Below are 27,762 nucleotides of genomic sequence, written 5' to 3'. Positions count from 1 at the left end.
TTTTTTGTTTATGATCTGTTTCCAACCAGCTCCACAAGGGCCGGATGTTTGTGTTTGATTCACAGCTGTATCTCAGACGCCTGTCACCGTGCCCTGCACCGCGGCTCGCGCACAGGAGGCGTTCAACCCACGTTGTTGACGGGACGAAGGAAGGCGGGATCGCGAGGCCAGCTGTGCAGGTGGCCTGGGTGGAGAGGGATGCACGGCCACGCGCGTCTCCTTGGCCCGATCCCGGAGCCCGCCCCCGGCCTCCCCGGCAGGCTGGGCCGGGCAGGCAGGAGTTAAGCCGCGCGCGCTTCCGACCCGCAGGTGGCGCCGTCCCGCCTTGGTGCCCGGCTCCGGGCGCTCCGAAGTGCGGGACAGAATAGCAGCGAGCGCGGAGCCGAAGCTCAGCCCCGACTTGTTGATCTCGCCCAGGCAGCCGCCGCCGCCGCCGCCGCCGCGGGAGCAGGAGGAGGAGGAGGTGGAGGAGGTGCCGCGCGGCCGCGGTCCTGCCCCCGCGCCCCCGGCGCCCGCCCGCGCCCCCCGCCTCGGAGAGCGCGCCCCGGCCCCGCGGCGCCTGCAGCCCGGGCGCGTTGCCTGCCCGGCCGGGGTAGGCCCGGCTCAGCCCGGCCCCGGGACCGCCGCTGCCCACGGGCGGGGGCGCCCGGGCGGCCGGGACGATGCGCGGTCCCTGGCCCCAGGAGGCGGCCGCCCTGGGGGTGAGTGTTGGGGCGTACGGCCTTCCGTGGGGGTGCATGGGGACACGGACAGGGGGTTTGCCTGCCGCAGCTCGGCCTGTTGGTCTGCTCGGGCTCCGCAGCTCCAGGCTGGAGGGGAGCGGGGTGGGAGGCAGGCAAGGGCTGAGGCCTGAGGGGGCGCGCAATCCCCATTCTGGGGCTAAGGCGTGAGCCCTACATGCAGGGGGTGCTCAGGGGAACCCCCCGAAATCACCAGTGCGCGGTAGGAGGATGGCACCTTTTGAAAAGGCCAGAAAATTTAGCTCATTTCCCCGCCTCCCACCTCCCCCACCCCTTCCCTTCCAAGCCCGGGGAAAGGCGCAGAACCCGGAGTTATAAAAAGCCATCGCAGGAGAGGAACGAGGAGGAGGAGGAGGAGAAGGAGGAGGAGGGGGAGGAGGAAGAGGAGGGGGAGGAGGAGGAGGAGAAGGGGGCGGGGAAGGAGCGAGGGGAGGACGGAGCAGGCGGATCCCGAGGACTCTGCCCGCCCCTCCTGCGGTAGGGTTGGGGGCTCAGAGGGAGAGGCGAGAGCGGGCTTTTCCTCCTCGCGGCTCACCTTGTCGCTGAAGCAATCTCAGGAGATGCTCCAGTGTTTGGGAAGAGGGGTCGCTCCAGGACAGAGGGGCTGTTGTGCACACCCCGTCTGTTGTGACCTCGGACAGGTGGGCACCTGGAACCCCCGGAATTCCCCCAAATCTTTTAAGATTTGGAAAAAAGCCCGCTGCCATTCCCCCACCCCCAAAATCTTGATTATCTCGAGCAGGGGAAGGAAAAGAAGAGAACTCGTTAAAAAAAAAAAAAAAAAGGAAAGAAGAAGAAGAAAGAAAGAAAAAGATAAAGAAAGAAAGTTTTCATGCAGCTCCCCCTCTCTCCCCATGGCGGGGCCAGGTTCGGGACTCGATCGGGAGACCCATAATGAAGAGAGTTTCAGCACTCTAAGGGGCGGACAGCGCCCCGGGCGGCTGGGTCGCGCCTGGGCCGCAGAAGCCCAGGGTGGGGCCTCCCGGGCTCCAGGGGCATCTCTTGGGGCCCTCTCCCCGCCCCGAGGGGCGGCCCCTCCCTCCATCCATGGGGTGCGGCGGACTTCAGCACCGGCGGGAGGGACAGCGACCATCCGTCCTACCCCACTGAGCCGCTTAAGCGCGGGGGAAGGTCAAGGCCGGCTGGGAGCCTGGTGGAGAGGTGGGGGGCGGGGGGACAGCATGCCCAGCTCACCGTTTGCTGACCCGCGTCCGCTTTCGCTTTCTGCCTCGCAGCCGTCGGGATGGAGGTGAGAAGACGGCCGTGACGCGCGCCCGCGGGGCCCCCTGCACCCCCAGCAGCCCACAGCGCTCCCTGCCCCCCTCCCCCGCAGCAGCGGGCCTTGCCGTCGAGTGACAGCGGCCTGGGGGGGCAGGGGGGGCGGGGGCGGCCGGATCAGCGATGCCGGCGGGCATGACGAAGCATGGCTCCCGCTCCACCAGCTCGCTGCCGCCCGAGCCCATGGAGATCGTGCGCAGCAAGGCGTGCTCTCGGCGGGTCCGCCTCAACGTCGGGGGGCTGGCGCACGAGGTACTCTGGCGTACCCTGGACCGCCTGCCCCGCACGCGGCTGGGCAAGCTCCGCGACTGCAACACGCACGACTCGCTGCTCGAGGTGTGCGATGACTACAGCCTCGACGACAACGAGTACTTCTTTGACCGCCACCCAGGCGCCTTCACCTCCATCCTCAACTTCTACCGCACTGGGCGACTGCACATGATGGAGGAGATGTGCGCGCTCAGCTTCAGCCAAGAGCTCGACTACTGGGGCATCGACGAGATCTACCTGGAGTCCTGCTGCCAGGCCCGCTACCACCAGAAGAAAGAGCAGATGAACGAGGAGCTCAAGCGTGAGGCCGAGACCCTACGGGAGCGGGAAGGCGAGGAGTTCGATAACACGTGCTGCGCAGAGAAGAGGAAAAAACTCTGGGACCTACTGGAGAAGCCCAATTCCTCTGTGGCTGCCAAGGTGAGTCTGGGATCTGGGGGCTGCTGGTCTGCGGGGATCTGCTTGCATCCCCATATTGAGGACCACTGCTGGAGGACTCTGGCTTTGTTCCCAACGATGAAGATTAGTAACGGGGAGGGGCTAGGACTGAGTCCCCAGAGGTGAGGACCAACCCCCTCAGACTTTTCCCATGTGGCACTGGTCACTCCATCTTTTTATTATCCAAGACATTATACCCCTACTTTGTTGGAGAGGTTTCACAGGGACCCATAAAAAGCCACAGCAAGAAGATGCACACTGACGAATAAGAGAGAGAGCACAGAGAGACAACAGTGGCTTGCTGGGGTGGAGTAGGGTTTGCTTCCCTGTGAAGTCCCAGACCTAGGCTGGATTGGGTCACCCTGTGATTTTAATATCTCCATATTTATAACCTCACTCTGCCCCAGCAAGGGAATAAAAGCAGCTTACAGACACGCTTACAGGACATTGAGATACTGTCAGATAGTTTAAACATAAGTAAGAAGGGACCCCGAGGGGTGGGTGTGGACCCACATGACACTTGCAGTTGGTTGTGGATGCTTGCGGGTGAGGGGTCACCCCCTGGTTACTTATTTATTTGGTGAGTTTATTTCCAGAATGGTTTGGTGCAGCTTGTAAAGATGCTTCGGCTCTTGGAACAAGATGTAAATTTCAAAATAGGAGAGAAAAATGAGGCAATGTGAAAAATAAAGGAGGAGGAGGAGGAGGCAGGAATGAGTTTGAACACAAAGAGTGGGCCAGAGAGTCTTTGGTGCTGCTGGGTAATGGCAGGGGCTGTAGGGGACTGAGGAAGGCTTGGGGTGGGAGCCAAGGCAGGGCAGGAGGGCACTGGTTGATCAGCAACTTCTCTACGTCAGGCTGGGATTCGGGGTTGCCTGGGAAAGATGGGGCCTGTCTTCATGTGCCCGAAGTGCTGGGTGCTGGGAGCAAATGACAAAACAGTGTGTGCAAGGCTATAAAAGAGGTTCTGTGAGGTTCACGGAGAACCCAGAAAAGAGAGATGTTGATGTTGAAATCCAGCAAGACCAACTTGGGAAACATGGGGAGAATGTAACTGAGTGTGGGGCCTAAAAAAAGGGGTCAGGTAAGTAGATTTGTGGCAAAAGAAAGAGGAGAGGAGGAAGCCTAAATATCCAGCCATATCTTACTAGCTAGGGCTGACTCCTGTCCAGCCCAGCCTTTCATTGTGGGGTCTCTGGCTCAGTTCTCACTGAAGGCCCACCTGCAGGTCCCAGTCTGAAGGGAGACTCCGTGGGGTCCTTCCTCCAGATCTAGCCACCCAAGGAGAGGCCCCTGAGAGTGGATGGAGAAGGGGTGGCTGGTAAGAGGGTGGAGGGAGCCCCCACGTGTTTTTTTCGTTTCCCTGTTGGCCCTAACAAGGATGTAGAGGCTCCTGGGCCTGGCTTCCTCCTCTGAGGCTGTGGGCTGTCTCTCTCCATAATCCCGCCCCCAATTTTGTGTCCAAAAAGCCTCCTCCTAAGACAGAGTCACTCACCCTTAATCAGCTTAGGATCAACAGACTTATTTTGCTATTTCCAGGCATGACACAGGTTCTCCCACTCCACATCCCATTTAGGCCCAAACGTGACTCTCCCTCCCTGTCCCATCCCTAAGACATGAGAACAAGGTACAGGGAACTGGACAATTTGCCCTCCCAGAGAAGAAGCAGGCACAGGGCCATGTTTTGGTCTGGCAGCAAGACCCAAGCACCGGGGCTTGCAAGAGGTGCTGTTTGGGAATAAAGAATCTCTCCTCTCCCTTGGGTTAATCCACTAGCAGGGACAGCCTCGTGACCTCTCCATGATCCCAGTCTGGGGCTGCCGGCTCACATTCCTGGCAGATGGACCATCTAGGATTTTCTGTAGCCAGAGCTGAAATGGGGAGGGAGGCAGGCTCACTGGCCCTCAGAATAGAAATCCTGGCTGCCAATGATCAAACACCTACTGTGTATGGAGTGTAACAACGCAGCTCTGTTATTATCCCACCTTTCGCAAACAGTGAGGCTGAAAGAGGTTAAGTAACTTGCCTAAGGTCACACCACAGGCAGTCAGGAGTAACCAGAAATCCAAACCGAGTGTTCTTTCTATAATGATCAAGTGCCGCAGCCTCCTCCCCAGTCTCCCGGCTTCCACTTTTGCCCCTGCAATCCATTCCCCACATAGCAGCCAAAGTGAGCTTTTCAAAATGTAAATTGGATCACATTATTCATCTGCTTAAAATCCTCCAGAAGTTTCCCATCACACTCAAAATAAAATTCAGACTTTTCATCCCGGCATACAAGGCCCAGGCAGAATCTGGCCCCCATGACCTCTCTGGGCTCATCTCTTTTGATCTCCTCTGGTTCACTTGGCTCCAGCCCCACTGGCCTTGCTGTTCCATAAACAGGCCAGAGTTTATCTGACCTCAGGACCATTGCACTTGCTGTTTCCGCTGCCTGGAATGCTCTTCCCCGGATTCCCCCTTGGCCAGCCCCTTCTCCCCTTTCCTCATTTGAGCAGGTCCCTGCTCACATGTCTCCTCCTCATACAGACCTTCCTTGACCACTGTTCTAAACAGTTTCCCTCTCCTCACTCTCTGTTGCATCATGCAATGCCTTTCCTGCAGAGGCCTTAAACGCCATCTGAAATTATATTTGCTTCTTTATGTTTCTCTGTTTCACACCCACAAGAATGGGAGTACCATGAGTTGATTCACTGCTTGATTCCCAGCACCCATGATGGTGCCTGGCACTGAGGAGCATGTGGAATGAATAAATGAATGAATGAATGAACGAATGAATGAATCAAGCAAGCAAGCAGTCAGTCACTGTGTCTCAGGGTTTGGGGACCTGTCACCCCTTCTCACTGCCCACCTGCAACCCAGGTCCCTGTGCCTCTGGCCTCCTTTGAGTCATCTGCACCTTGCCCATCCCATCCCCACCCATCCCCCCAGCTTGGATGCCTTGCTTGTCAAAACAAGCAAAGCCTGTGGAAATTGCTTAGAACTCACAGAGTGACAGGACCAAATGGAGGATCATTTCTAGGTGATTGTAAGATACAAAAGTGGCCATATCTCATATGCTGAAGAGCAAGGATGGATCTGGTTCTGTGTCACTCCCCACTTCCATAGCTTTTAGCTTTAGGTAATTTCTCCAACTTTCCAAGTCCCAACCTTCCACCTGTAAAATGGAGATAAAAGGCTCACCTTACAGGTTCTTCATTAAATCACATTTGTCAAAATTTTGCTCAAAGCCTAGCACATAGCAGGTGGGGATTGTTGTTATAAATGCTAAGGAAAAGAGTCTTTTTTCTAGGGCTGGGTGGGCCGAGTTGCTGCAAACCCTTTCCTTCTGAGAGCAGCAGGGCCAGGGAGACTGAGCTGACACTGTTAATAATTGATGGGATGTTCTGGCAACTCGGAGACAAACCAAAGCACAGGCCCTAGGCTTTGCCATCAGGGGAGCGAAAATCAAAACCCATTAGGCAAAAGGCAGTGTGATTGATTCTTGTTTAGAAGATGGGGACAGCCCCATTGGTGTGACAGGGTTGAGGTGCTGGGGCTACCACGGGGCTTTGGCTTTCTCGGAAAACTCGACAGGCTTTTCTCAGTAGGAGAGACAGGGAACTGATTTGCCAGCCCAGGAGTGTCTGTGATCCCTGGGATAGTCTCAGGGTTAAAGCCCTGAAATAACTTCCTAATTTCCAGGGTAGCTTATGTTTGTTGTGCCCAGCACTGATTAGTGGTGCTTCATATCTGCTATCTCATTGAAATTCCTCCAACAGGGATACAACCAGGTAGTATGCCAGTTAGGGATGCTTTGGGCTGCAAGTAGCAGAATAGAAAATGCAAAGCCCCTTCAATAAGGAGGAAGATGCATCATTGAATATAATATGAAGTTCCAAGGCAGTTGGTTTTAGGTTGAGTTAATGGCTCAGTGATGCCACCAGGATTCTAGATTCTTTTCATCTCTCTGCTCCTCTGCTCCCCAACCCCTGCAAGTGGCTTGGTCCTCATGCTTGATGCTTCATATCACAAGATGGCTGCCCAGTTCCAGCCCTCAGATGTACATTCAGTGATGTTTAACCCATGAAGAGAAATATTTTCTCCTATGCTCCACTTTCTTTCTTTTGTTTTTGAAATGGAGTCTTGCTCTGTCGCCCAGGCTGGAGTGCAGTGGCGTGATCTCGGCGGCTCACTGCAACCTCCGCCTCCTGGGTTCAAGCAATTCTCCTGCCTCAGCCTCCTGCCGAGTAGCTGGGATTACAGGCATGTACCACAATGCCTAGGTAATTTTTGGGTTTTTAGTAGAGACAGAGTTTCACCATGTTGGCCAGGCTGGTCTCAAATGTCTGACCTTAAGTGATCTGCCCGCCTTGGCCTCCCATAGTGATGGGATTACAGGTGTGAGCCACAGCGCCTGGCCCACTTTCTTTTTTTTTCTGAGAGGAAACCCTTTCCCAGGAGCACCCTAGCAGACTTCTTTTAAAATCCCATTGGCCAGGACAGGTCACATGCTCATGCTCTAGCTATGAGGGAACCTGAGAAAGCAAGTGTCTGGCATTTTCAGATGAGAGAGGGAATGGATTTGATGAGTGGTACGAAGACTCTTTTACAGAACAGGAAATGGAGGCTCTGAGAGGCGAAGTCACTTGCCTGAGCCCACACAGCTAGGTTCTCAGGAAATATTTATCAAAGGAATGAAAATTGCAGAGCCAAGGTTTGAACCCAAGTTTGTCTGGTTCCCAAGCCTATGTTTCTAAATCCTGGGACCTTGGGTGGATCATTTTAGCTCTCTGAGGTCCAGTGAATTCATCTGCCTGATGGTGATAATAGTCATAGCTCCCTTTCAGGGCTCTTTTGATGATTCAATGAGATTTCAGATGTGAATGTAATTTGTAAATGGAAAGTACTTTATAAGTATGAAGTATTATTGTATTCAAAAGTGGGAGTGGCCTTTATTTATTTTTAATTTTTTAACTTTTTTCAGAGACAGGGTCTCGCTCTGTCACCCAGCCTGGAGTGCAGTGGTGCAATCAGAGCTCACTGTAACCTCAAACTCCTGGGCTCAAGTGATCCTCCTGCCTCAGCCTCCTGAGTAGCTGGGACTACAGGTGCACACCATCACTCCTGGCTACATTAGAAATTTTTTTTTTGTGGAGACAGGGTTTTGCTACATTGCGCTGGCTGGTCTCGAACTCCTGGGTTCAAGTGATCCTCCCATCTAAGCTTCTCAAAGCACTGGGATTAAAGGTGACAGCCATCACGCCCAGCTTAGAGTGGCCTTTCTTTAGGAACAGTGGTCAATATTTTTCCCATCACAGACTTGATTAAGAATCAGCTCTGGAGTCCAACAGATGCGGTTGATTTCTTGTCTCCATTGCTTACCATGAATATGACCTTGAGCAAGCCCCTTTCCTTCTCTGAGTGTCACTTTCCTTATCTAGGAAATGAGAATTATAACAGAGGCAACCATGAAGAGCTGTTAGGAGATGCCCCTAATGTAAAGAGCCTAGCCCAGCGCCTGACTCATGGGAAGCATTCAGTAAGTGGCAGCAACGATTGTTAGTGTTTTCACGGAATTCCTCTGCTCCAGCTACACGTCTCTAGTGTAATGAGGTTCCAGCTTCCTTGACCTGAGCTACAAGGATCTGTGTATTATCATCAAAAGAAATGTGGGAACCAACTCAGAATCTATGGGGCCCCTTCAGTGTGATGAGTCATCGACTTAGGCTCTTGCTGGCCCCAGCTTGGTCAACCCAGATGCCTGTTTTTATCCTGGCAGATAATATGCCAGCAATTCTGAATCCTGATTGTGGGGTCACACAGACCTGGCTTCGAATCGCAGCCCAGCCTTGTCCTAGCTGTGGACTTTGGCCAATTTGCTTCACCTCTCATCACTTCCATTTCCTAATCTGTAAGTGAGGGCGATAATAAAACCTACTCCACAGGGTTGTCTGAAGGATGAAGGATGATAGCACATGATCAGTGTTGAAGCTGTGCCTCAGAAATCCCACATCCCCACAGGATAAAGAAACCCAGAGACCCAGGATGCTCCAGTGACCTGCTGAGGATCACACAGCCCATCATAGCCTTTCAAATCCCCTGAGAGACCAGCTGCTAAGAGATGATCCTGGTCAAACATCCTGGAGTAACAGAAAGATCCCTGAGCCTCAGTGGGTACGGGTGGCGGGGCCAGAAAGGCCTGGGCATGGCCCCTGATCTTCCACCGACTTGCTGTGTGAATGTGAAATGCTAGGAAGAAAAAGAGATGGTCAAATGAATGGGTTGGCCAAAGCTTAACTAACTAGAAGAGAACAAGCATGCATTAGGCACCAACTCCATACCCAGTACTTTATGTACTTCCCGTACTTGATAACGTCATCAGGATGGGAAGCACTTGACCTTAGCACTGGATTGCCCAAGTTCAGAGTTTGGCTTCTCTACTCACTAACCATGTGATTTGGGGTCAACTATTGCAGCCCTCTGTGCCCTGGTTCCTTCAGCCAACAGCAATTTTGGGCCAATCACTGTGCCTGCCTCATTGGATTGAGTTACATGCATTAATGTATGCAAAGCACTTAGACTAGGACCTGGTATGTAGAAAACTCTCAATAACTGTTGGGTTTTTTGTTTTGTTTTTTTTTTGTTTTGTTTTTTTACTGTCCTCTGATGTAATCCTCCTGACAATCCTGCAAGATAAATAAGCTCCTTTTCAAAAAACTGCTCTCATCAAATGATACCTGCTCATTGTAAGGTTAGAGGCTTTCTCTGGCCACTGGAGTCCAGTAAAGGCAGGGCACTAACACCCCAGCAGGAACTAGTGGGATACTCACCTGCCAGCTGATGGGGAAGGTGTGTACGTGCTTCTCCCCTGGCTGGGGGTATAACTCGAGGTGTGTGTTCTACACTGGTACCCAGGGCAGCTCCAGTTGCTCACAGCAATTACTTGTTTGATAACAGACCCTGTTTGACCTCTTTCCTATCCCTGTCTCATGTTCCCTCCCCTCTTCCAGAGTTTTCTGGGATCACTTATCATATAAGCCACTTATACTCAGAACCTTGTCTTAGGATCTGAGATTCTGGGGAAACCAACCAAAGCTCTGTAGGACATATCATTTATTCAGAATGACCTGGTGTTGTATTATAGACAGCCCACCCCCGATAGAGAGAACCTCTCGGAGGTTGTCGTAAAAGAAGAAATTCTAGGTCTGGCAGGGCACAGTCAGCCTCATCTCTGTCTCTTAGATAAAATGAAAACCACAGTGGTGGCAGCAACAGCTAACACTGAGTGCTTACAATGTGCTTGCCTGGCATAGTGCAAAGGGCATTAAATGCCCCATCACATCTGATTTTCACAGCCCCCCCATAAGGGAGGGATAACTACCCTCATCTTACAGCCGTGGAAACCGAGGCTCAGAGAGGGGAAGTGTCTGGCCCAGGGTCACACAGTGAATGGAAGGCTGGGACAGATCCCACCCAGGACTCCCTGACTGCCCAGCCCATGACTTTGATCTCTGAGTTGTATGAGTGACCTTCAGAAAGTGAGAAGCAAGATCCCAGTATTCCCTTCTCATGCTGGGGCAGTGCTGAGAGGAGAGAGATTTGTCCAGAATCACCCTATGACTTGGGAGTGTTCCTAGCTCTGGATCTAGGATGACTTTACCCCCAAAGGCTCCTGGATGGGACTATGGGAGAGACAGATTTAGCATTAAGCATTATTTTAATAGATAAACTAAATGCATAAGGTCCTACCTTCTCCTGAGGTGAAATCAACTTGATTTTGGTGTCTCCAGCAGGAGTGGGCATGACTAGGTGGGGCCAGAAATGGGAGGAATCTCTCAGCCCCCATATTGGGAGTGGGTGGGGTGGGAGCTAGAATTCTCATGTTAATATCCAGGGCGCCAATGCTCCTTAAATGTTTTCTCTGATGACATAAATAACAAATAAGATGTAATGTTGCCATGTGAGACACACTTCTGTGGACCTGGGTACAGGCCTGGATTCAAATCCCACCTCCTCTGCTTCCTGGCTATATGAGCCCCCAAGGCGCCTCACCTCTCTGAGACTGGGAGGTGGGGGTAATACCTGGTAATACCTGTGAGGTAATACACCTCACAGAGTAGCGCTTCTCCATGCTGGCTGCACATAAGGATCACCTGGGCTTTGCAAAATACTCATGCCTAGGCCCCACAGTTGAAACTCACCCCCTAAGTGGTTTCTTTTTAGTTCTGGTAAAATACACATAATATGAAATTTTCCATTTTAACCGTTTTAAAATGTATAGTTCAGTAAAGTGTATTCACATCGTTGTCCAACCAATCTCCAGAACTTTTTCATTTTGCAAAACTGAAACTCTGTGCCCATTAAATTCTCCTGGGCCCACCTCCTAGGCCCTGGCAACCCCCTTCCTACTTTCTGTCCCTTTGAACTCAACTGTTCTAGGTACCTCATATAAGTGGAATCATACAGTATTTGTCCTTTTGTGACTGGCTTATTTCACTTATCATGCTGTCCTTCAGCTTCGTCCATGTTGTAATGTGTCAGAATTTCCTTCCTTTTAAAGACCGAATAATTTTCCATTGTATGTATACACTACATTTTGTTTATCCATTCATCCATCGACAGACGCTTGGTTGCTTCAGCCTCTTGGCTATTGTGAATAATGCTGCTATTCACATGGGGTACAGATATCTCTTAGAGTTCATGCTTTCAATTCTTCTGGGCATGGATCAGCAGAGACCAACTAGAATTTTTAACAATTCTTTTGGGTATATACTCAGAAGTGGAATTGCTGAATCGTATGGTAATTCTATTTTGAATTTTTTGAAGAACTGCTGCTCTGTTTTTCATAGTGACTGTTACCATTTTACATTCCCACCAATGGTGTACAAGGGTTCCAATTTCTTCCTATCTGTATTAGTCCATTTTGCATTGCTATAGAGAAAAACCTGAAGCTGGGTAATTTATAAAGAAGAGAGTTTTATTTTGGCTCACAGTTCTGCAGACTGTACCAGAAACATAGTGCTGTCATCTGCTTCTGATGGGGCCTCAAGAAGCTTACAGTCATGCAGAAGGCAAAGGGGAAGCACGCGTGTCACATGAAGAGAGAGGGAGCAAGAGAGAAGCCAGGCCTTTTTAAACAAGCAGATCTCACATGAACTCATTACCGTAGGGAGGGCATCAAGCCATCCGTGAGGGATCCACCCCCATGACCCAAAGACCTCCCACTAGGAAGGCCCCTCTTCCAACATTGGGGATCACATTTCAACATGAGATTTGGAGGGGACAAATAGCCACTGTATCAACATCCTTGTCAATGCTTGCTATTTTTTTGTTTACGTTTTTTTTTTTAGTAGCTATCCAAATGGGCGTGAGGTGGTATCTCATTGCAGTCTTGGTTTGCATTTCCCTGATGATTAGTGACGCTGAGCATCTTTTCATGTGTTTTTTGGCCATTTGTATATACTAGCACCCCCTTATCAGGATGCCTAAACCTCAGATAGTACCAAACCCTGTATATTATATGTTTTTTCCTACACATACATACCTATGATAAAGTTTAATTTATAAATTAGGCACGATAAGAGATTAACAACAAAAACTAATAATAAAATAGAATAATTACAACAAAATACTATAATAAAAGCTATGTGAAAGTGGTCTCTCTTTCTCAAAATATCTTATCGTATGTAATACTTTTGGACCACAGCTGACTGCAGGTAACTAAAACCTTGGAAAGTGATATTGCTGTGATAAGGGGGACTACTGTATTTTCTTTGGAGAAATGTCTACTCAAGTACTTTGCCTATTTTAAAATTGGGGGGTTTTTTTGGTTGTTGTTGTTATTGAGTTGTAAGAATTCTTTATATATTCTGGATAATAATCCCTAATAAGATATACGATTTGCAAATATTTTCTTCCATTCCATAGGTTGTCTTTGCACCCTGTTGATTGTGTCCTTCAATACACAGAAGTTTTGTATTTTGTTGAAGACCGAGTTGTCTGTTTTTTCTTTTGTCGCCTGTGTTTTGGTATTATATTCGAGGAATCTTTGGCAATAGGGGGAAATCATAAAGCTTTTCCCCAAATTTTTTCTGAGAGTTTGACAGTTGTAGTCTTATTTTAGGTCTTTGCATGTGGTGTGTAAGATAAGGAACCAACTTCATTCCATTGCATGGGGATATCCCCATTTTCCCCACATCATTTGTTGCCCTGGGTGATTCTGCACACGGCCAGGAAGCCCAGCCACAGAAGACAACATGGGATGGCGGAGATCAGAGGTGCTAAGCCGTGGAGCACCAAGTGCAGTGCTGGGAACAGAGGGAGTCGCCATCTGGGGCAGCTGCTGTTATCATTGTTGCCAGGATAAGGGGCAATCTCTGACACACCCAGCATGGCTCATCCCTTCCTCTTCCACTCAGGACAGCTTGGCAGAATGCAAGTGAGAGAGTGAGATGCAAGTGTGAGTGAGGTGTCTAGGTTGTGGCCACTTCTTGCCACCCCACTGCTGCCTTCCTGACCCTATCCTCTCCCTCCTGGACCATTGCAGGAGCCTCTAGTCCCATCTGCTGCCTCCAGCCTCCCATCCCCAGTCTGGTCTCCACACACAGCAACTCACGCCCCCGCTCAAAACCCTCCTATGGCTCCTGCCTCACTCCAAGAAAAAGCCCAACTCCTCAGTCCCACTCACAGGGCCCATTATCTGGCATCTTCCCCCTTTTCCCAGCACCCTTACAGCCTCCTTCCCTACCACTCTCCCTCTCCATCACCCTGATGCACCCACAGTGGCCTCCTTGCTGTTCTAGGCACCCTCCCACCTCAGGGCTTTTGCACTTACTGTCCGTCCCTTCTGCCTGGTACAGTCTTCCTGCTGATGCCACGAGACTCGCCCCTCACATTGTTCAAGTCTCAGCTCAAATGTCATCTCAGCAAGGCCATCCCTGACCACCACATATAAAATAGCACTGTTCATTCCCCATGGCTGCTTTATTTGTTTCAACCTGACATATAATTACTTAATTATATGATTCCTTTCTCTCTCTCCCACTTTGATATAAGCTTCAAAGGGCAGGGATTTTGTGTGCTTTGTCCACTGTTGTGTCTTCAGTGCCTGCCATAGAGCAGGCATGAAATACATGTGTTGAATAAATGAATGAATGATGTTATCCTAGAGATAACTGAGAATACTAATTGATGAAAAAGGAATTTGTTTACAAACTTTGGGACTTTCACTCTTATTACTAACACATTGCTAGAAGTCTGACTCTCAGCTGCTTATGCCAGGCTCTGGATGAAGAATGTGTCTGGTTTTTCAACCAGAGCCCAGTTCCTCAACCTTAGTGCTACTGACATTTGGCGATGGAGAATTCTTTGCCGTGGGGCTGTCCTGTGCATTGGAGGATGTTTAGCAGTGGAGAATGGACATTAGAGAAAGAAGGGATAAGCCGCTGCCAGGAGGATATTGCATTATTCCAGGAAAGAGAAGAAAGATGACAGCCCAGAAGAGGGTGGTGGCAGGGAAGATCGGTGAAAAGTGGCTGGACTCTGGATATAAGGTGTGCAGGCAGCTCCTGGGAAGCCACAACGCCCCTGCCTCCACCAGTGGTCACAGACCCTCAGGCTGTGCAATGGGTCTTAAGCCCTAGCCTTTTTTAAAGCTGTGAGTCCTTGGGTCACGTAGCTGTTTCCTCATCTGTCAAATGGACCTAATCACAGCACATACCTCATAAGGAGAGTGTAAGGATTTGATAATTATGGCAAATAACAGTAACAGACACATAATGCCCAACAGGTCAATAACAAACTTTTATTATCATGATTGGTTGTGTATATTCATTCAGTGGAATTTATTGAGCACCTACTACGTGTCAAGCATTGTGCTGGGTGCTGGGGACAAAGCAGAGATCAAAACAAAGATCCCAGCTCTCATGGCACTGATATTCCGGTAGAAGAAGGAGCAAGACTGTTAAAAAAATAAACATAGATACTGACTGGACCAAAACAACCATGCAAAATAAATCATGAGACTGTAAGACGATCAGGGAAAGAAAGATGAATGCTAACTGAATATTGGATGATATTGAGGAATGAATGCTGTGTTTTTAGATGTGATAATGCTATTACGACTATGTTTTAAAATCTTTATCTTTTAGATACACATACTGAAGTGTTTATGGATGAAATGACAAGATCAAATAATTATGTAATTTTTTTTTTTTTTTGAGGCAGAGTCTTGCTCTGTCACCCAGGCTGGAGTGCAGTGGCTCAATCTCGGCTCACTGCAACCTCTGCCTCCCAGGTTCAAGCAATTCCCCTGCATCAGCCTCCCAGGTAGCTGGGATTACAGGCACCCACCACCATGCTCAGCTAATTTTTTGTATTTTTAATAGAGATGGGATTTCACCATGTTGGCCAGGCTGGTCTCAAACTCCTGACCTCAAGTGATCTACCCACCTCGGCCTCCCAAAGTGCTGGGATTACAGGCGTGAGCCACCGTGCCTGGCCTGATATAATATTTTGGATGGCACTGTGGAGAAAGTTCTGCAGGGAAGGAGGGGAGTGCTGGGGCTTAACCAGGCTGGTCAGGAAAGGAGAAGGTGCCAAGTAGAAAGGGAGGGAGACAGGCATGTGGGCATGTGGGGGAAGAGTGCTCTGGGTGGAGAGAAAAGCAGTGCTAAGGCCCTGGGACAGGAACGTGCCTGGGGCACTCAAGGAACATTCAGGTATTAATGTGGTTGGAGCAGAGTGTACCGGAGGCAAGAGAGTAGGAGGAGGTGAGATCAGAGGTGCGACCTTGTGGGTCACTGCTGAACTCTGACCCTTCCTGGGAGCCTCTGAGCCCCAGAATAGGCTCCCTGCTTCCAGCCTTTCCCATCCAGTTCAACCTCTGCAGAGCAGCCAGAGCCGACTTTCTCAAATGCAGTCTGCTCAACTTCATCACCCCCTTCCCAAAACTTCCATAGTTCCCACTGCCCCCAGGATAGTCCACACTCCTTAGCCTGGCTTTCAACATCCCAACCCAACTCTCCACCTTCATCTCCTCCCCATCCCTTCTTCAGACACCCTCTGCGACCACCACACTAACCTTTCTGCATTCCCCCAAAAGCTCCAGCCTTCCTCAGCGCTGGTCACCCTCTTGCCCAAGCTGTTCCTCTGCCTTGCACCCATTTCTTCCTCTTCTCTGCCTGCAGCCTCTCTCTTTCCACCTTCAAGGCCCAGCTTCCCTACCACCTCCTCTGTGAAGCCTTCTTTAACCACCCCCCGCCCCCCTACCACCACCTACACTTCCCTTCAGGCAGCACTGACTGCTCCCTCCTCTGTGCACCGGAAACCTGACGTTCATACGTTCCTCGCACAAAACATTGTGAAAATTCACTTGTGGGTTGTTCTGTGGATGCCAGGCCTGGCCTACAGAGAAATAGGAAAGCTTAAGCGTGCAGGCTGTGCAGCCTGACTGCCTGGGTTCAAATCCCAGCTCAGCCACTTTTCAGCTGTGTGCCCTTTGGGGAATTACATAACTTCTCTAGGTTTCAATGTCCTGATCCGTAATTTGCAAAGCCTCATAACAACCAGGGTTGTTGGGCAAATTCTATATGAAACACTCAAGCCGTGCCTGGCACTCAGCAGGTGTTCAGTATATTTCACTATTACTATTGTTACTGCAGGTAGGTGTTAGTAAACGTTTGTTGAGTGAATAAATGAGCAAATGTGCATGATCTTGTGATGACTGATCAGAGGGGTCTTCCTTAAAAGGTAAGGGTCTCTCCCAGGTACACCCCGCTCCTTTCACCTTTCTTGTCTCTACCTGCCTGCAGAAAGAAGTGGCCTTTTGCCTTCCATTTACAGAGAGGAGACACAATTAAGTTAGACACTTGAGGTGTTCCCTCACACCCTGACTGTTTTTGAGACAAGGTCTCGCTCTATTGCCCAGGCTGGAATGCAGTGGCGCGATCATGGCTCACTGTAACCTTGACCTCCTGGGCTCAAATCCTCCCACCTCAGCCCCTTGAGTAGCTGGGACTACAAGTGTGCACCACCGCCACACTCGGCTAATTTTTGTACTCTTTTTTTGTAGAGACAGGATCTTCCTATGTTACCCAGGCCAGTTTCAAACTCCTGGGCTTCAGCAGTCCTCTCACCTTGGCCTCCCAAAGTGTTGGGATTACAGGTATGAGCCACTGCACCTGGCAGCTGCTCCATTTTTGCTCTGAAATGAGACTGGTTTCTACCACAACTGCCCACCATGGGCTGGCAGGCAGACACTGTCTTTGAGAGAATAAAATTGCATTTGCCAATTCCACACCATCACTTATATCCACCAGGTAATGGGCCTAGAACCAAACAGTTTCTAAAAACAGATCATCAATTGTCACTAATCACTCCCTACAGGCCATCCCTGAGTCTTTCTAAGCTTTGTGTGATCCTTGGAGCCCTTGAGCTTGGCCAGCCCCACCTCTCAGAGTCTTTGTAGACTCAGTTGTACCGAAGAGGCAGCCGATGATTGCCCTGTCAGGGGCATATGAGAGGCAAAAGGAAAGATGGAGACAAGACAAGGTTGAACCAGCCTTTCCTTTGCTTATCACTTGTCTGGAATTCCCACTGTCTCTGTGAATGGATCGAGTTTCTTTTATCTCTTTTCAGTGGATACATTTGCACATCCTTTATTGTTTCTTGAAATAGTGACTGTAATTCGACTCAGTCATTCCTCCTGTTTCTAGATCGTTCTTTCTGTTTCAAGGTGGCTTCCATTCTAGGCTTCCCTGGTCCTCTAAGTTTAGGTGGGAGTATGTGCATGCTTTGAGGACCTGTTTCAATCCTACCTGTGGTTTGTCTGCTAAACAATTTAGTGCATGTTACTGTGGGCCAGGCAACCTGCTGGGTGCTTGAGAAGCACGTGTGTGTCTATTTGTTAGGATTCTTCTAGCTGCAGGTGACAGAAAGGTAGCTCCAATGGACTTAAGCAAAATGTTAAAAAAAAAAAAAAAAGTCTTGGGTTGGGTAAGGTTTCCAGCAAGGTTGGATCCAGGGGCTTAAATATGTCATCAAGACTTGGTATCCTACATCTCTAAGCTCTATTCTTCTTTGTCATGGCTTCTCAGCAGGCTGCACCAACATGGCAGGAAAGATGGCCCCCTCAAATCCAGGCTTTCTTCCTGGGGCGAAGCAAGTCTCTTTTCCAATAGGCCCAGCAAAATCCCAGGGCTGATTTTCATTGGCCCAGCCCTGAGCCAATCACATAGCTGCGTCTGGGTCACATGTCAATGGCTGGAGCTGGGATGGGATTGAGAATGGGAAAGAGGTGCTTTCCCAAAGAAAAATTGAAGTCCTCTTACCAAGAGTGGGGAGAATAAATGTAAACCGGCAGAAATAATCCATGGCCATCATAGAGTTTATAACCTACTGGAGGGAGATACGCATTAAACAAATTAAAAATTAAATGAAAGAATAATCACACTAAGTGTAATATGTATGTTGGAAGGACAGAAACAAGGTGTTTTGACAGAGATTAATGGGGCAAGGTCAAAGAGAACTTGTCAGGGTATGTGAACTTTTCTGAGAGCGTGCACTTTTCTGAGAGCCTGAACTTCATGTCTGCCCTGCTGAGCTACAGGAGTGATCTTTCTCCTATAAGATCGCCATTCCGCTTATACTGCACTGTTCAGTGTGCTCGCTCTCGTATTCTATTTTCTTCTTAACTTGTTTCATCTCTCCACATAAAACAGGATGTTCTCAAAGTCTAAGACTGTGTCTTATTCACTTCTGTGCTCAAAACAGGGTGGGTGGGCTGCCTGTTTTGTAAATACAGTTTTAATGGAACACAGCCAGGCCCATTCATTCACCTGCCATGTACAGCTGCTTTTGGATGTATGGCCATAAAGCCTAAAACGCATTTATTATCTAAACCTTTATAGAAAAAGTTTGCTGACCTGTGTTCTGAAGTTGCATCAGGGCCTGGTGCAGAGGAGGGGCTTATTGGGTGTTTGTGGGTGGATTGGTGGGAAGGAAGATGCAAGCTAGCTGTGTGACCTTGAGTGAATCACTTAATTTCTCTGGCCTCTGGCTTCATATCTTGCAGTGTCAGCCAGCCCCTTCTCCTTCTTCAGATCTCAGCTCATAGGTCACCTCTTCAGAGAGGCCCTCCCTGACCTTGAATGGCCAGTTTGGACTTGGTAATGTTTACAGTCTTCCCATCATAACATGTTTCTCTGGTTTATTTTGAGATTATGCCCACTTGGGGCAGGCATCTTTCCCTTTCTCTGCACCAATGTTTTTCCTCCTCTCATGTGCCGTCTCCCTGGCAGGGTAGGTGGAAAGAGCTCTGGTTTGGAACTCTGGAGGTCTGGGTTCATACTCCCCACATATGAGCAATGAGACCCTGGGCAGACCCTTCTTCTCTCTGAGTTTCCATTTCCTTGGCTGGAAAACGGGCATGGTGACTTTACCAAGCAAAGCTACTGGAAAGACAGGTGTACTTACCCATGCCAGAGGGCCCAGCTCTGTGCTGGGCTGAGCACAGGTACTTCATTCGTGTTAAGTTGTTTTTCCTTCTCTCCTTCCTCTCCTCAAGAAAGTCTACCCCTGACCTTGCTTTAGTCCTGCCCCTGATGATACCCTTGCCTGCTCAAACCCTTCATGCAATGACTGTGCCAAGGAATGGTTGGAGAGGAAGTGTTAGATACTTCCTCCACCTCCCACCCCCAGGCCCCATCACACTCCCCCATTCTTTGATGGAGCGTCCTCCATGTTACATAAAGCTCCATGCAAATGCAACCCAAGAAAAGTCCCCTTGTTCCCCTCCCCACCCCAGGTTACTGTCCCCAAGCCCCTCGTATAAAAATTTGGGACCCTTGCTGGCCTCATGCCTGGGAGAACTGGCCAATCCAAAGAGGTGGTTTTCTAGATGGATGAGAGCAGTCCTTGGGGGCAGGGTGTATGGGGGACTGGGTGTCCCTAATTACCGAGTGACCTACTGGCAGGGCCAGCTACAGAATTCGTGGGGTGCAGTACAATATAAAAATGCAGTCCCCTTGTTCAAAAGTAAGAAAAAATTTTGAGATGGTGATAGCAGAGTAGCAAACCGAGCATGGAGCCCTTGTGAGCACAGGGCCCTGTGCAACTGTGCAGGTTGCACACCCATGAAGCCAGCTCTGCCCACAGGGCAGAATGACTCAGAGGTCCTTATGGGTTAGGAGGAGAAGGCCTTAACCTCCCTGCCTAGGCAAGAGCTGGGGCCTCAGACTCTGATGGCTACCGGAGCTAGGTAGGCCTTGTCACCCAGTGAAGCAGTTGCTGGAAGAACTGTAGGAGGGCAAGTTCAAGGAGGACACTGGTCAACACCCAGCCTAACATGCCTATTCCATGGCCAGCCACTTTTCAGGCAGGGAGTGGAGGGGGCTAGTGGTGAACTGGAGCAGAAGCCTGCCTGAGAAGGCAGCAGCCATTCAGCTCCAGACTGGGTCTGGACTTAGCCAGAAATTTTAATTTTCATGGGAGCTATCCCGGTTTCTCAACGTTGGCAAATCATTTTAAAAGTTAAAAACATGCCCAAGTGCAGTGTCTCATTCCTGTAATCCCAGCACTTAACGGAGGCCAAGGTGGGAGGATCCCTTGAGCCCAGGAGTTTGAGACCAGCCTGGGCAACTTAGTGAGACCCCATCTCTACAAAAAGTAGCCAGGTGTGGTGGCATGTGCCTGTGGTCCCAGCTACTCAGGAAACTGAGGTGGGGGGATTGCTTGAGCCCAGGGGGTCAAGGCTGCAGTGAGCCATGATTGTACTACGGCAATCCAGCCTGGGTGACAGAGCAAGACCCTGTCTCAAAACAACAACAAAAGGCCGGGTGGGGTGGCTCACGCCTGTAATCCCAGCACTTTGGGTGGCTGAGGCGGGCTGATCACGAGGTCAGGAGATCGAAACCATCCTGGCTGACACAGTGAAACCCCGTGTCTACTAAAAAAAAAAAAAAAAAAAAAAAATTAGCTGGGTGTGGTGGCAGGCGCCTGTAGTCCCAGCTACTCAGGAGGCTGAGGCAGAAGAATGGCGTGAACCCAGGAAGTGGAGCTTGCAGTGAGCCGAGATCGCGCCACTGCACTCCAGCCTGGGCGACAGAGCGAGACTCCGTCTCAAAACAACAACAACAAAAACTCCAATACTGTGGTGACTGTCTTTGCACTTAACATCTGTGTGTGTGTGTGTGTGTGTGTCTGTGAGTATATCTGTGGGAGAAATCTCTGGAAGTCAGATTTTATAACAGATTTGTGCATTTTACATTTTGATCCATATGACCAAACTGCACTTTGTAGAGGTTGTACCAATTTATTCTCCCACCAACAATGTGTGAGGGTGCCTGTTTCCCCACAACTTCGTCAGCACCATGTATTGTGAACTTTCTGATTTTTTTGTCACTCTAACAGATGGAAGCAGGTATCTCGGTATGGTTTCAATTTCTATTTTAAAATGAAGAGTGAAGCAGGTACCTTTTGCTTGTTGAGTGAAACAGCATCATTGTCACATGTCAGGAAGCTCCATTGTTTTCCTGTCTCAAAAAAAAAATTGAAAACAATTTGAGTGGGCCAAACAGAATATGTTTGGAACCATATGCAGCCCTCGTGGCTCTAATTTTTGACCTCTGGAGCATAGAGCCTTCGCGTGGCTGGAAATGTTGGGGTGCATTTCTTGCCTCTGAGGCCCCCACCTGGAAGGGAGGAAAGAGACAGAGCTTGGATGACAGAAGCAATAGGTCCCCTGTATTAATTAAGGTTCTCCAGAGAAACAGAATCACTAAGAGATTTGTTTATTTATTCATTTATTTGAGAGACCGGGTCTCACTCTGTCATCCAGGCTGGAATGCTGTGGCACAATTATAGCTCACTGCAGCCTCAAACTCCTGGCCTCAAGCAATCCTTCCGCCTTGACCTCCAAAATAGCTGGGTTACATGCGTGAGCCCCCATGCCCAGCTTCCCAGTAAGACATTTATTCTGAGGAGGTGGCTCACGCGAGTAAGGAGGCTGAGAAGTTCCACAATCTGAACATTCAGGAGAAAGCTGGTGATGTAATTTGGTCTGAGTCCCAATGCCTGAGAACCAGAGAAGCCGATGGTATAAATCCCAGTGCAAAGGCAGGAGAAGACCCATGTCCCAGCTCAGAAGGCAGGCAGGAAGCAAAAGGGGCAAATTTCTCCGTCCTCTGCCTCTTTTTTTTCTATTCAGGCTCTCAGAGGTTTGGATGATGTCCATTCACATTGGGGAGGGCTAAGTACTTTTCTGAGTCCACCGACTGAAATACTAATCTCATCCAGAAAAACCTGCACAGACACACAAATAAATGTTTAATCTGGCCACCCCATGGCGCAGCCAGATTCACACATAAAATCAACCATCATATCCCACCTTCCCTTTTCTTATTTCTGGCATCAAGCACAACCTCGGGTGGCAAATCTTTGTTGAATGAATGACTATCCCCCCAAGGCGGGACTTGGCTCCAAAAATCAAGGCAGTTCATGCCTGATGGATGGCAACACAAGTCGGGGAAATTCTCAGGCAAATCGTAAATTGATTAGCTAATGAGTTACAACTTCCCACACCCAATCTCCAACGAGGGCAGGAAGAAACAGCTACTGCAGTAGCTAGAAAAAGCTCTCGATGTCACGTCAGCAAACTGAACTGGCTCTAGGCCTCAGGTTCCTAATCTGTAAAATGGGAATAATAAGATCCCTGGGGTGACCCAGAGGATGGATAAGATGAAACATGTAAAGTGCACAGCAAAGTGCCTGATGTGTAACAGATGTAAGCCAGTATTATTTGTGTTGTTATTATCATCATCATCATCATTATCATCATCGAAGCATTTGGCTTATTTCTAGGGGCTGTGGGCCTGTGGGAAAGCTTATTGTGTAGAATTAAACTTTGTATCCTGTGGAGTAATTTCAGCTCTACTATTTCAGGCTGGAAAGCTTGGGCATTGAGAGATTCAGTAGAGATTAGGGGGCCCAGGATTGGGATTCTGGTGCTCAAGATTGCTGCTGTTGTGTCCAGTATGGGAGCAACATCATTCAAGGTCACAACTCTGAAGTTCAAGATCAGACAACTGCCATCCGAGGTCAGAATCCTCTAATCCATCATTGGAGCCAAGGAGTCCATGGCCAGAGAGTTGCTCTTCATAATTAAAACTCTAGCGGGCAAGGTCAGAATGCTGATGTCCCAGGTTGGAACTAATGTACGGGGTTGGAATTCTGAGGTTCAAGGTCAGAACACTTCAGCAGTGCTCATGATCAGAATTCTGGCAGGCACATTCAGAAGACTGGTGTTTGGAGTTGGAAGTCTTATTCCCTGCTTGTTATATTGGGAGTCTCATCTCTTCTGTGTGTCCTTAACCCTTCATCATCCGTCTTCCTGGCAGCAGTTATTGAAGAAATGCAAATCACAGAAGATCCCCAAACCCCCATTTACCCAGCGGGGTCCTGATACATAGGCCTCTCTCTCTTACTGTGTCTGATGCCCATCCACTCAGGTCGTGCTGATAAGGGCGACAGGATCCTCAGGAAGGCGACCAAAGTGTGGCCCCCTTGCCCCACCCCTGCCAAAGACCCTGGAACCTGTTGTCAACTCTGTTTAAATCCACCCTTAAATCCATCTTGTTGGCTGACCTGGAGCAGATCCAAGTAAGCAGCTCTGCCAAGCCCCTGGGGGGCACCTGGATGATCTCACTGCTCCATCATCCAAAGAAAGGCAAACACTGTCAGGCAAGGGGCAGAAGAAAGTGCCAAGGGCTTGCGGCTTTCCAGCCCGGGAGATGGGCTGGCAGCAGAACTTGGGGAAGTGCAACAGTTTGTTGGTCACTGCGGTCACCACAAATGTACTGCTGGTGCCAACTGGAGAGGGAGGTTTATTGCTCATGGGGTGGAGGGAGCTAAAAAATAATCTTTAAACTGTATTTATGATGGTGCAAGTAATGAGTGCTCAGTGGAACAAGGGCGGGCAAGAAGGATTGGCTGGGTCATGTTCCCAAGGAAATTGTTGTAACACACCTCCCGTCCCTGCCTTTATGCTCCATTTCTCGGCCTTCCTTTATTTTTTTCATAGCCCTTTTGCCACGTGTTATCTTATAGGTTTATCTGGCTCTTATCTGTCTTATTTCACTACAGTATCAGCTCCATTAGAAAGGAACTTGGTCAAATTTTACTGCTCACTCCCCAGTGCCTAAAACTGTGCCTCACATAGAGCAAGTAATAAATATTTGTTGAGTGGATGAATGAATGAATGGATGGATGATTATTACCCCTTCAGAGACAGTATTAGAGTTTTCTGAGCTCCCAAATCATTCCATGCATGGCCCACCTCCAAGCCTGTTCGCTCTGTCTCCAGATTTTGTGGATGGGGGTGAGGGGAAACAGCAGGAGGGAGAGGGACTGGTCACTCCACGGCTTCTTGTTGCTCTCGGGATAACTTCCAAAATCTTTTTCTGGCCACCAAGGCCCTGGAAGGTCTACCACCCTACCTTCGTATCACATGCCTGTTATCTTGCCCCCTTTTTTCTCCTAGCTGTACTAGATAGCTTTCTCAGAGCGTCAGCACGTGGTGCTGGGTCACAACTCAGGGCCTTTGCACATGCTGCCATCTGACTAGGATGATCTTATGGCCCCTACCCTGGCTCCCTTGGCCTCCCTTACTCATGCTTCAGGGCTCTGCCTAAACATCCCACCCCTAACTTACTGAACGTGATGTCATTCCCTCCATGATAGGCCCTGGTATTTCTTGCAAGAGTTTATCCATAGATCCCCTTGGTCACTGCTTTTGGGTTCCAGTGTTCATCACTGTGGGGATAAATCTTCCCTGAACTGGAGGTTCTTTATGAGGGAGGTAGCCAGAGCCCTTTCCCTATCACTAAGAAAAATGCAGAAACTCGCTTCTCCTCCCAGAAATGAGGCATTCTCGCTCTAGCAGGGAGGAATTTTGGTCTCCCAGGAAGATTTCTTAGCTGCCTCTCCAAAGCCTGTCCCATACTAGCCCCATCACAATGGGGTTCTCTGTTTCCTCTCACCGTCCAGCTGTCCAGGCTAAGTCTATGGCTTCCCCCAGGACACTGCAGAGGTTAGAGGGCGCAACCCAGCCTCTGAAGACAACAGCAAAATAGCTAACACTCATATACCACGTTTTACACACATCGCCTCATTTAACCCTTACGACATCCTGTAAGGAAGGTATTATTATTATCCCTATTTTACAGATGTGGAAACTGAGTCCCAGAGAGGTTAAGTAACACATGCAAGGATGCAGCTAACAGGTGGCAGGGTAGCATTTGAACCCCAGTTGTTACCCCCAGAGCCCAGGCCCTGAACCACTACACCCCCTCCCCTGTCCACTCCGTTTCCTCCCCACAGCCTTCTCCTCACTTACTTCTTCCTTTTATTCTTAGTCTTCTTGCCTTTCTCTTTGCTCTTCTTCCTTTTCTCCTTAAGTAACTCAAACTCCCCAAGTTATAAGCAACCCCAATTGTATGGATGCGTTGTTCTATTTTTCAAATTGCAAAAATCATAAGAGCAGTGGAATTTTTTCACATCCTTATGCTATAAGCGAGGGTGGATGGAAAGGTGGGAGTTTTCTGTTTGATTTGCTGCAGAACGGGTTGGGAAGAGAGGGTAAATTTCCTCACAGTGGCCTATAAGACTCCATGAGGCCAGAGTCATTTAACACTCTCTGACTTCATCTTCCACTACCATCTCCTGCCTCCCTGTGTCCAGCCATGCTGATCTCATACTTACTATTATAAATTCCTTCCTGCCTTGAGTCTTTGCACATGCTATTCCCTCTGCCTCGAATGCTCTTCCTCTCTTCTTCATCCAGTTATTTGCCTCCTCACCCTAGAGCTCTCAGACAGAATGCCACCTCCTCCTGCAAGCCTTTCCTAATCTCTCAATAGGTCAGATTCCCCCAGTTATGGATTTTCAAAGTTCTCTGTGTCTCTCTTGGGTGGCCTCCATTCCAGTTGTAATTTCACATAGGTTTAAGCAACGATCTGATTAGCACCTGCCTCCCCATCTGGGCTGTGATCTCCCCAGTAGTAGGACCTTGTCTGCTATAGGCATGTCTCTCCTGCATCTAGCACTTTGCCTACCTCCATGCAAATCTTCCATAAAATTTTGCTGGATGAATGGATGGATGAATTCAGAGGTTAGTCAAAGTTGGCAGAAACCACAATTCACCTTCCTTTGGTTGAGGAGTGGTGAGATGGTCTGAAATGTTCAGCTCGAACTCCAGCCAGAAGTTTCTTATGATCCACTGAAAGCACAGGGCACTAAATTCTTTACAAGTGGCCAAATACCTTCTCCGGTGCCCAGAATGTGTTGAATGATCATTACAGTGTCTTCTATCAGCTTTTCAAAGGTACCTATTTGGGTTATATTTTATGGGGTGCCATTACATTTTGCTTAACTAAACCCTACGTATGAAGACTCAAAACCCAGGAAACAGAAGTTCTGAGGGAACTATAGGCAGTGGCTCACGCCTATAATCCCAGCACTTTGGGAGGCCGAGGCGGGCAGATCATGAGGTCAGGAGATTGAGACTAGCCTGGCTAACAAGGTGAAACCCTGTCTCTACTAAAAATACAAAAAATTAGCCGGGCGTGGTGGCGGACGCCTGTAATCCCAGCTACTCGGGAGGCTGAGGCAGGAGACTGGTGTGAACCCGGGAGGCGGAGCTTGCAGTGAGCCGAGATAGGGCCACTGTACTCCAGCCTAGGCAACAGAGCAAGACTCTATCTAAAAAATAAAAAAGAAAAGGAAAGAAATAAAATGAAGAATCCCAGGAAATTCACCAGAAATGTGGTTTAGCGGGAAGTTGTACTACCTTTGTGGGCAGGTGGGCCTAGTTCAAATCCCTGCTCCACCACTAATGCCGGTGGCCTTGGCAAGTCATTCCTCATCTCTCAGCTGACATTGCCTCCAGATTCCATCCTCCCAGCATGAAGGCCAGCAGATAAAATGGCCATTTTTTTCCTGACTCTTCCCATGAAGATTGCCTCTGACTGGACAGACTTGAGCCACATGATCATCTCTGAGCCAATCCCTGTGGCCAGAAGGGATCATGAGTGAGGGGACCAGTTTGGGTCAGAGACCACCATTAGGTCCAGGGGAAATACCTGAAATAGGATTTGCTTAATAGTCTTCTTTAGATTAAGTCATTAATTTTACTAAATCGAGTTGTTTTAACAGGAAATTTGATATTATGAAGAACTGGTGCCATTTGCAATAAATCATGTCATAAAATTCCAGCCAGATGCTGAAGCCTGATACCTACTCTCTGGGTTAAAAGGGAAGATGTGTGTTAGAGAGGTGTTAAAATGTCACTGGCTTCATACTGGGACTTTCCACTTCAGGGAGTCTGGGGGTCTGAAGACAATTGGAAAGGGTAGCACCTTCTCACTCTGTGAATCAATGTGATTCTGATGGCTTGTCCCTGGGCAGCTAAACCAGTCTTGGCTGCACATGAGAATCAGCTGAGGATCTTTGAAAAATCCCAATGCCAGACCACCCGCCAGACCTGTGAAATCGGGATCTCTGGGGATGGGACCCAGGGATTGGTGTTTTTCAAAGCTCACAAGGTGATTCCACTGTGCAGCCAAGGTTGAGAAATCCAGATTTCAACGTATCTAATACTGGTGGTGTGTGCCCCACAGTGCTACCCACAAGGGTTCAGCAAGTCCATTGGGCTGCAGGAAGGGGCTTATTGGAGACTGGGGTGGCCTGGCTGGCCAAAGAGTGTCACAGAGAATGGGCTCCTGTTTCTCCAAAGCATTAGCTGGGAGAGTCATTTAACACTCTCAAATGGGAAGAAACCACATGTCTCTCTCCCAAGTCCAGAAGGATTTGATTCCCAAAATGAAATTCAACTCTGACCTGGATCCTACCCACACTGTCTGGATCCAATTGCTTGTTACCTGAACCAGCTGTTACCTTTCCACCTATCCATCAACCATCCCAGACCCAGCTCTGCTGCTTCCCAGCTGTGTGGCCTCAGGCAAGGCACTGGGCTTCTCTGGTCTTCAGGTTTCTCATTTGC

At 49.2% G+C, this 27,762-nt stretch overlaps 1 protein-coding gene across 4 annotated transcripts in view; it reads left to right on the top strand.

Annotated features, from left to right (window-relative positions):
- Positions 1–559: 559 nt before the first annotated feature.
- The window catches only part of KCNB1 (potassium voltage-gated channel subfamily B member 1), a 185,192-nt gene continuing 157,989 nt past the window's right edge, over positions 560–27,762 (top strand). For 3 of the 4 annotated variants that reach the window (XR_004668322.2, XR_004668321.3, XM_034947708.2), the window contains exons 1-2: positions 560–701; positions 1,976–2,708. Coding sequence is in view for 2 of the 4 variants with exons in the window: in XM_034947708.2 (XP_034803599.1) it covers positions 2,142–2,708 (567 nt within the window). In the remaining 2 variants the exon portion in view is untranslated. The other variant, XM_034947709.3, reaches the window with a different exon arrangement.

This window comes from Pan paniscus, chromosome 21 (assembly GCF_029289425.2).
Source record: "Pan paniscus chromosome 21, NHGRI_mPanPan1-v2.0_pri, whole genome shotgun sequence".
NCBI classification, from domain to species: Eukaryota; Metazoa; Chordata; class Mammalia; order Primates; family Hominidae; genus Pan; species Pan paniscus.
The sequence above is the reverse complement of the archived record's forward strand: the minus strand, read 5'-3'. Positions and strand labels throughout refer to the sequence as shown.